The sequence below is a fragment of the Poromitra crassiceps genome, assembly GCF_964638095.1.
Source record: "Poromitra crassiceps genome assembly, chromosome: 8".
In the NCBI taxonomy this organism is placed as follows: domain Eukaryota; kingdom Metazoa; phylum Chordata; class Actinopteri; order Beryciformes; family Melamphaidae; genus Poromitra; species Poromitra crassiceps.
The window spans coordinates 18,218,760-18,228,724 of NC_139629.1; the positions used below are offsets into that span (position 1 = coordinate 18,218,760).

General features: G+C 46.0%; 1 protein-coding gene across 1 annotated transcript in view; it reads right to left on the reverse strand.

The window, feature by feature from the left end:
• erbin (erbb2 interacting protein) overlaps nt 1-9,965 on the reverse strand; it is a gene marked incomplete at its 3' end in the record, with an annotated part of 100,629 nt that overhangs the window by 25,150 nt on the left and 65,514 nt on the right. Inside the window, 4 exon segments of the mRNA XM_083642132.1 lie at nt 1,277-1,349; nt 4,013-4,157; nt 6,022-6,096; nt 6,798-6,861. Coding sequence (XP_083498258.1) covers nt 1,277-1,349; nt 4,013-4,157; nt 6,022-6,096; nt 6,798-6,861 — 357 coding nt within the window.

The following is a 9,965-nucleotide window of genomic DNA, read 5'->3' on the forward strand; positions in this document are numbered from 1 at the left end:
CGAGGTAATAACGTAGGCTACCAGCCTACTTTTTATCAAAGACTTGGATGTGCAAATATCGCAACGCCAAACTTTCCAGCAGCAAAGCTCCTGAAAAAGACCAAGTGATCCTCTGTTTATTCTCAACAGAAAAACTCTGCCTACATGCATCTCTCGCTCCCCCCTCCCTCCCTTACGTGTCGGGGAGGGCGAGCTATGGCTGCATGTAAACAGGAATATTAGTGGATTTTTAATTTAGTCGGAATATTGTCATTTTCTGAATATGGGCAAAAGCCGGAATATTGTGTGCATGTAAACGTAGTCATTGTTGGCCCTTACCTGGTCTTTTGCTTGTGGAAGAAGAAAGGAGGAGGCAGGGACAGAAAAATAAGTAGAAACCACAGCACTAAATGGGTGATATCATGCAGCGACAGGCTCAAGGGGCTTTCTCGAGGGTCCCGTCATCGTGGAAACAATTACTTCTGTATTGGAATGATCAGATTCGCTTAACGAGCGCACCAGCCAATCAGAGTGATTTCTCTCACCGACGGCGATTCAACACGTCAAACCGGCCGCAAAAGCCGCCGACAAGGCCAACTAGAGCCGACTGTGCGGGACACAGCACAAAAACGACAGACGCTCACCGACGGCACAGACACCGCCGACCTGGCGGCTTGCTGTGTCAGTGGCAAAGCCGGCGTTTCTAACAGAGTCACTAACGACCTTCAACACTCAAAAAGCATCGGAGCACATTCTTAATGAGAATATCTGATCTACTCTGACAGGTTTTTTTTTTTCCAGTCATGCGTGGATGCCAGATGAAAACTCTGCAGAGTTTTAAGCTATTGATGTGACTAGAGCTGTGCATCTTCACCGATCTCACGATTCGATACGATTCGATTATACAAGTCTACGATTCGATTCGATTCGATTATACGATGCATCTCGATGCATCTCCGATGCATCTCGATGCATCGCGATGCATCTTAAATCGATGAATCACTTTTTCCGCAATACATGATTTATTTTTTCTCACTTTCTTTTTTCTCACTGTGTGGCTACTTTTAAAATAAAAGTGCATTTGGAATTGCATTGTATTATGATCCATAATTAAAATAAACAACTGCATGTACTTACATTCTATTTTATTTGATTATAAAAAAAAAAAATTTTTTTTTTTTTTTTTTTTTTAATAATCGATTTTTGATATTTGTTAATCGATTCAGAATCGTCCTATTAAGCATCGCGATGCATCTCTGAATCGATTATTTTCGGCAGCTCTAGATGTGACACACACCCTCCCACGGAGTCTGGCAAGTACATCAGCTGATTCTCATCCACTTTCAGAGCAGTCAGTTTCTTCAGTGAGCCTGGGAGAGAAAGAGAGAGAGAGAGAGAGAGAGAGAGAGAGAGAGAGAGAGAGAGAGAGAGAGAGAGAGAGAGAGAGAGAGAGAGAGAGAGAGAGCATTACAGAGAAGCATAATACTGTATAATACAGCTCAGGGCAGTTATTGATTATCACTTGCTGTCGTATCACAAAAGAGGAATATCCATTACAGCAGTTGGAGAAAGTTGATTGAATTAATTCATACTACCATCAATCAATACTGTAACTTGTTTGCACATAATGATTTAATGCGTCTTTATTTTCAAGTCAATTGGATCGAGTGTCTTTCCCTCGAGAGTTTCAGGAAGAAAGTACTCAGGAAAGATCATCACAAGTCAAGACAAGCCCTCAGAAATATGCAATCAAACATTCAGGTAGAGATTGTGTGTCCTCCCACAGCAGTGCAGAGATTGTGTGTCCTCCCACAGCAGTGTAGAGATTGTGTGTCCTCCCACAGCAGTGTAGAGATTGTGTGTCCTCCCACAGCAGTGTAGAGATTGTGTGTCCTCCCACAGCAGTGTAGAGATTGTGTGTCCTCCCACAGCAGTGTAGAGATTGTGTGTCCTCCCACAGCAGTGTAGAGATTGTGTGATTGTGTGTCCTCCCACAGCAGTGTAGAGATTGTGTGTCCTCCCACAGCAGTGTAGAGATTGTGTGTCCTCCCACAGCAGTGCAGAGATTGTGTCCTCCCACAGCAGTGCAGAGATTGTGTGTCCTCCCACAGCAGTGTAGAGATTGTGTGTCCTCCCACAGCAGTGTAGAGATTGTGTGTCCTCCCACAGCAGTGTAGAGATTGTGTGTCCTCCCACAGCAGTGTAGAGATTGTGTGTCCTCCCACAGCAGTGTAGAGATTGTGTGTCCTCCCACAGCAGTGCAAAGATTGTGTGTCCTCCCACAGCAGTGTAGAGATTGTGTGTCCTCCCACAGCAGTGTAGAGATTGTGTGTCCTCCCACAGCAGTGCAGAGATTGTGTGTCCTCCCACAGCAGTGCAGAGATTGTGTGTCCTCCCACAGCAGTGTAGAGATTGTGTGTCCTCCCACAGCAGTGTAGAGATTGTGTGTCCTCCCACAGCAGTGTAGAGATTGTGTGTCCTCCCACAGCAGTGTAGAGATTGTGTGTCCTCCCACAGCAGTGTAGAGATTGTGTGTCCTCCCACAGCAGTGCAGAGATTGTGTGTCCTCCCACAGCAGTGTAGAGATTGTGTGTCCTCCCACAGCAGTGTAGAGATTGTGTGTCCTCCCACAGCAGTGTAGAGATTGTGTGTCCTCCCACAGCAGTGTAGAGATTGTGTGTCCTCCCACAGCAGTGTAGAGATTGTGTGTCCTCCCACAGCAGTGTAGAGATTGTGTGTCCTCCCACAGCAGTGTAGAGATTGTGTGTCCTCCCACAGCAGTGTAGAGATTGTGTGTCCTCCCACAGCAGTGTAGAGATTGTGTGTCCTCCCACAGCAGTGTAGAGATTGTGTGTCCTCCCACAGCAGTGTAGAGATTGTGTGTCCTCCCACAGCAGTGTAGAGATTGTGTGTCCTCCCACAGCAGTGCAGAGATTGTGTGTCCTCCCACAGCAGTGTAGAGATTGTGTGTCCTCCCACAGCAGTGCAGAGATTGTGTGTCCTCCCACAGCAGTGCAGAGATTGTGTGTCCTCCCACAGCAGTGTAGAGATTGTGTGTCCTCCCACAGCAGAGTGCCTATCACATTTTCACAAGAATAGAACTTGTGCTTCCTTAACTGTCTAAGTTTGATCAAACATCTGATCATCTGCAGAAAGTGCTTGAATGATGAATGATGAAGTCTAAGTGCACAGGTTCAGAGGAGCACAACGTCTCTCTCTTGAACTTGAGTGACTGACCTGAATTCACCTCGAGGACCATGGCGCTGTAGCTATAGCACAGTGTAGGGGTGCACAAGTAAATTGAATATTAATTGTGATCAAGATTTTGGCTTCCGAAATGGAAAATCTGCCCCTCCTCCAGAGCCCAAACACGCTGCGGTGTGTGCAGTTCCAACTCGAGTCAAGAACAGAGAGCCGGCCCGTTTATGTTGAAACCTTCCTTGGTAGAAGATGACAGTTCAAAGAGATCCAGTCTTATCATTATCATATATTTTTTTGTAACTTCAATAAATGCACGATGTTCCCAAAGTCAAAGAGTGCTCGTGTTAAATAATCGTGATCTTAACATTGATCAGAATAATCATTAAAAGTCATTTTCCACTTACAGGGGTCTTTAAATCCTCTCTCATTAACTGACATTTTGTGCAAGTGAGTCAGTCGTGCAAAGAGATTGTAAAGAGATCCTTCACACAGCACGCCAAGATCTGAGCTGTTTATTCAAGCTCACGTCTAACTGGGCTGCATACGTTTCTTTGTCTTCACATCCCATTTACAGAAGAAAATAAAAAAATAAAATCCATCCGCGCGCTGCTATATATCACAAATTTATGATCTTCAAAGCATTCCAGGAGTTATTTTATGACGTGTCATCTACTTCTCCTTCAGTTAGTGATTTCCTACATTTCCCAGAATGACGTTCAACAGCCTCCAGAGAGATTGCCTGGAATTGTTGCCAATAGCTGTTTGTTTAACATGGGGCGTGTGTGTGTGTGTGTGTGTGTGTGTGTGTGTGTGTGTGTGTGGTAATATTCACCGATGGAGCCTGGCAGCTGTGTGAGGGCATTGTTGGAGAGCAGGAGATCCTGCAGGCTCTCACAGCCAGAGATCTGCTCATCCACCATCTCCAGGTTGTTCTTGGACACATCCAGGTACGCCAGCTGTTTCAGCATCCCCAGCATCTGGACAAACAGATGGACAAACACACACACACACACGGGCGGGCGGGCACATACATACACACACGCACACGCACACACACACGCACACGCACGCACACACGCACACACGCACACACACACACGCACACACACGCACACGTTGAGTAGTGGATTTAAACAGTCCCCAAAATATCCTTTGCTGAGAAATATAATTGTATTCCTTAGGTTGCGTGATTACAATTACAGAGGTAACATAGCTATAATCAGATACCATTTCAAAGCATCCCACTTCACATCCCCGATTTCTTGACGAATGGCACATTTTCCCGTGAAAATAGACAGCGCCGTTTCAAAATAAACAACGGAAACAAAACCCTCAAACGTGTGACTTCCACTCTGCGGTGTGGCAGCGTGAGGCCGACGGAGCGCTTTCTGTGAGGCTGGGTAGGTTTGAAGAGGAGTTAAGCATCTGGGTCACAGCAACGACAACTTAGGCTGGCCAGTTCCTCTGTTCTGGTTCCTGCTACGACAACACTGATGAGCTTTTGCTCGTCACCATTTCAAAGATTTCTCTCTGGGAGAAGTGCCTTTTTGTGTGGTTTTGAGGGTTCAGCCTGAGCTGCAGCAATCCAGCCTAAATGCCAAGCAAGAATTTTCAAACAACTTTGTTGGGATGAGCGTGCACTGAATCACTTCACATTTTCACAACAATACGAGGGATCAGCCGAGCAGCATTTTGGTAAACAAACAAACCGCGTTACTGGGTGGCAACGGCAATGGAACCCTATGGAGCCCAAGTGGCGCGAGGCGCGAGTGTCTGCTCTAGCCGGCTTGACTCTGTTTACATTTAAAAAATGGCGACAGGTCACACAACTTTAACACGACATGCATTATACATCAGACTCTTGTGTCTAATTCTGCTCTCACTCAGAATGTCAAAATATAAGCGATGTGATGTATAGTTTTTGAGATATTAACGTTTGTTTGCCACAACTCATACTATTAACTGCTGCGGGGTTCCGCATTTCTGGGTGGCAAGTGACGTCACGCTGATTCGTCCTATTGTCCTCCTGAACGATCCCCAGAGAGTGTGTCGTTTCTGTGTGTGTAACTTCCTTCTCGCAGCCCATATGCGTCCCAACAAGCAGGCTTCAACACAGAATGCAGATTGATCAGAAAGAGGGGTATTTTGTATGCAGGTCAATGTTTACAGTTGCTGAATGCAGTGTTCCTTTCTCTGGTTGACAGACGTCACTGCTTATGAGAGGCCACACTGCGAATCCAGCTGATGCTGCTAAAACGCTGGCAGCAGAATCAATGCTTTAATTATGACCCAGTTACAAACAAGGTGGCCATTTGGATGAAACATGAATCTCATGGAACACATTCTGACTAGCCACTATCAACACATCGCTATAAATTTTTTCTTTTTTCTTTTTTACTTCACATCGATATAATTTGCGTAAATGACATTGTGAAATTAAGGATTTAACTTTTTAACTTTTTTTTTCCCCCCTGTAATGCATTGCCATTATTCTTGCCTATAATGGCGTCGTATTATGTTAGGCCAACGAGAGCAATCGTATTCAACTGCTGGCTTTGAGAATGCTGAAGGCCTGATGCAAGCCGACTGCTGGTTAGTTATGATGAAGATCTAAGCAGACGTGTGGTATGAAAATCAAACTAAATCATCTCAAGAAGACTAAGGTTTGGGAATGCTAGCCGCTGAAACTGTATGTAGGGCAGGAGCCAGAATGTAGGGAAACAGTGGATGAATAAATCCAGGAGGGGGCGGTAATGCAACATAAAGAATGCCAAACTGCCATAAAACACCACAGAAGGAGAAGAAACTGTGTGTATATGAGGAGTGTCTGTAAAAGCCTACCCCAGGTAAAAATGTCAGTCTATTCCCATCTATCCACAGCTCCTTGATTCCTGTCAGCTGCTCCAACACCTCAGGCTAGAGACGGAAGGAGGAGAGAGCAGAAAGGAGGTGAAGTGATCACAGGGTTCAGTACAGACATGATGATTTCAAATTCAAGCATTTTCATTGACCTTTTCCAGCACTATTTCTCTGTTCATAAGGACTCCGCACAAAACTAAGCAAAAGAAACATGTCCCTAAACCTTACTGCATTTCATATCACAGGTTCACATGTTGAAGTCGTCTTTCCCAGAATACACTGGTCTTCTTTCGACTTGCATTCTGTCAAACACTGTAAACATTTTATTATTATTATTTTATTTTTTTATTTCACACTCTTTTTTAAAAGTTAAATTCAAGGCCTTTAAGCACTTAAGGACCTTGTATGAACCCTGCGATCAGAGAGTGTACACACAGTAAGAGTGTGTGTGTGTGTGTGTGTGTGTGTGTGTGTGTGTGTGTGTGTGTGTGTGTGTGTGTGCGTGTGTGTGTGCTTGTCTGTGAATGTTGGGTGGGGCAGGACGAAGAGCCTAATTCAATACACACTCCAAATGAATGGTGAGGCAATTGATTAACTCCACTGTGGCTCTTACGTACTGTCATGAAAGCCAGCTACCAGTGACAACAACACCAGCACTTACGTGCACTTAAGGGACACGGTTCTTCTGCTTGAGTGGATATGAGGGAGGGGAGATGAGGGAGGGTCCTAAGCATGGGCAGACTGACTGACTGACTCACCACTTCAGTGAACTCGTTACTCCCCAGGTCCAGCCTCTCCAGCTGCGTCAGCTTGTGCATGCTTCTGTGTAGAGACAACACAGAGTAGAGATGTTATAGACCGGGGCTTCCACACCTTTGTTTTGGCTTGTGAGCCCACTTTGATGTCGCAAAACTCTAGGGATCCCAGGCATTTCAAATTTGGGTACAAATCGGTAATATCACCAGTGACCCCAGAATGCTGACTCTAATCTGAGAATTCTGACTTTAATCTCAGAATTCTGACTTTAATCTAAGAATTATAACTTCATTTTCAGAATTCTCAGAACTCAAATACATTTTTCACATATGGCTCAAATCCCGTTCTCTAGTTTGAAATTGTGTGGGGTGTAAAAAAAAAAAAAAAAACGAAATTTCAGGGGACCCCATTTGAATTCCAGGTGACCCCACTTGGGGTGGCGACCCCGCGGTGGGAACCACTGTTATAGACAAAGGGTAAACCACATCACTGGAATGTGCCTTACGATGGTGAACACAAGGGAAACGCAGCATGACAAGTGATGTGGGCAGATTACAGTCACATGCCAATCTCATTAAGGTTGTCAGGAGGTGAAAATGAATATCAGAATGGAAAACACACACACACACACACACACACACACACACACACACACACACACACACACACACACACACACACACACAGATTAGACAGCAGAAAGCCAGCCAGCATTTAAAAGCATGTGGGCCATGTGTTTCATAAGGCAAAAGCCACCAGAAACACTCCCGCCTCTCTCCTGGATCATTTGTAAATCTCTCAAAAAGACTGAGTCAGAATTTGGCTAGAAGACAAACTCCATCTGTACTCATTCTTCTGACATGTTTCATAACCTCCCCACTCGCACATGCCAAAAATATGCTTTTAAATCATGGATCAATGTAAGTCAGCTGACGCCAGGCCTGGCTCTAGTAAGCTGGCCCCAGGCCTGGCTCTAGTAAGCTGGTCCCAGGCCTGGCTCTAGTAAGCTGGCTCCAGGCCTGGCTCTAGTAAGCTGGCTCTAGTAAGCTGGCTCCAAGCCTGGCTCTAGTAAGCTGGCTCTAGTAAGCTGGCTCTAGTAAACTGGCTCCAAGCCTGGCTCTAGTAAGCTGGCTCTAGTAAGCTGGCTCTAGTAAGCTGGCTCCAGGCCTGGCTCTAGAAACCTTTCCCCACAGTCAGGTCACATTCTCTGCCATTTAGCAAACAAGCAGATCAAATCAGGCTCTTTCAAACTGCTGACAATCTTGACAGTATTTGACTAAATAAATACCATATTCGGAGTGAATGAGTTACGGTACATTCTGCCCTCCAATCAACAGCTACCGACAAGGTACCTTTGAGCAGGGCATTCTGTTCTGTGGCCAACAGTACAGAAGGTACCTTTGAGCAGGGCATTCTGTTCTGTGGCCAACAGTACAGAAGGTACCTTTGAGCAGGGCATTCTGTTCTGTGGCCAACAGTACAGAAGGTACCTTTGAGCAGGGCATTCTGTTCTGTGGCCAACAGTACAGAAGGTACCTTTGAGCAGGGCATTCTGTTCTGTGGCCAACAGTACAGAAGGTACCTTTGAGCAGGGCATTCTGTTCTGTGGCCAACAGTACAGAAGGTACCTTTGAGCAGGGCATTCTGTTCTGTGGCCAACAGTACAGAAGGTACCTTTGAGCAGGGCATTCTGTTCTGTGGCCAACAGTACAGAAGGTACCTTTGAGCAGGGCATTCTGTTCTGTGGCCAACAGTACAGAAGGTACCTTTGAGCAGGGCATTCTGTTCTGTGGCCAACAGTACAGAAGGTACCTTTGAGCAGGGCATTCTGTTCTGTGGCCAACAGTACAGAAGGTACCTTTGAGCAGGGCATTCTGTTCTGTGGCCAACAGTACAGAAGGTACCTTTGAGCAGGGCATTCTGTTCTGTGGCCAACAGTACAGAAGGTACCTTTGAGCAGGGCATTCTGTTCTGTGGCCAACAGTACAGAAGGTACCTTTGAGCAGGGCATTCTGTTCTGTGGCCAACAGTACAGAAGGTACCTTTGAGCAGGGCATTCTGTTCTGTGGCCAACAGTACAGAAGGTACCTTTGAGCAGGGCATTCTGTTCTGTGGCCAACAGTACAGAAGGTACCTTTGAGCAGGGCATTCTGTTCTGTGGCCAACAGTACAGAAGGTACCTTTGAGCAGGGCATTCTGTTCTGTGGCCAACAGTACAGAAGGTACCTTTGAGCAGGGCATTCTGTTCTGTGGCCAACAGTACAGAAGGTACCTTTGAGCAGGGCATTCTGTTCTGTGGCCAACAGTACAGAAGGTACCTTTGAGCAGGGCATTCTGTTCTGTGGCCAACAGTACAGAAGGTACCTTTGAGCAGGGCATTCTGTTCTGTGGCCAACAGTACAGAAGGTACCTTTGAGCAGGGCATTCTGTTCTGTGGCCAACAGTACAGAAGGTACCTTTGAGCAGGGCATTCTGTTCTGTGGCCAACAGTACAGAAGGTACCTTTGAGCAGGGCATTCTGTTCTGTGGCCAACAGTACAGAAGGTACCTTTGAGCAGGGCATTCTGTTCTGTGGCCAACAGTACAGAAGGTACCTTTGAGCAGGGCATTCTGTTCTGTGGCCAACAGTACAGAAGGTACCTTTGAGCAGGGCATTCTGTTCTGTGGCCAACAGTACAGAAGGTACCTTTGAGCAGGGCATTCTGTTCTGTGGCCAACAGTACAGAAGGTACCTTTGAGCAGGGCATTCTGTTCTGTGGCCAACAGTACAGAAGGTACCTTTGAGCAGGGCATTCTGTTCTGTGGCCAACAGTACAGAAGGTACCTTTGAGCAGGGCATTCTGTTCTGTGGCCAACAGTACAGAAGGTACCTTTGAGCAGGGCATTCTGTTCTGTGGCCAACAGTACAGAAGGTACCTTTGAGCAGGGCATTCTGTTCTGTGGCCAACAGTACAGAAGGTACCTTTGAGCAGGGCATTCTGTTCTGTGGCCAACAGTACAGAAGGTACCTTTGAGCAGGGCATTCTGTTCTGTGGCCAACAGTACAGAAGGTACCTTTGAGCAGGGCATTCTGTTCTGTGGCCAACAGTACAGCTACTGAGGAGGATGAATGTGTAACTGAATTGATGAAGCATGGTGTTGTTGGAAAAGAAGAGAAAAGCATGTGGCTA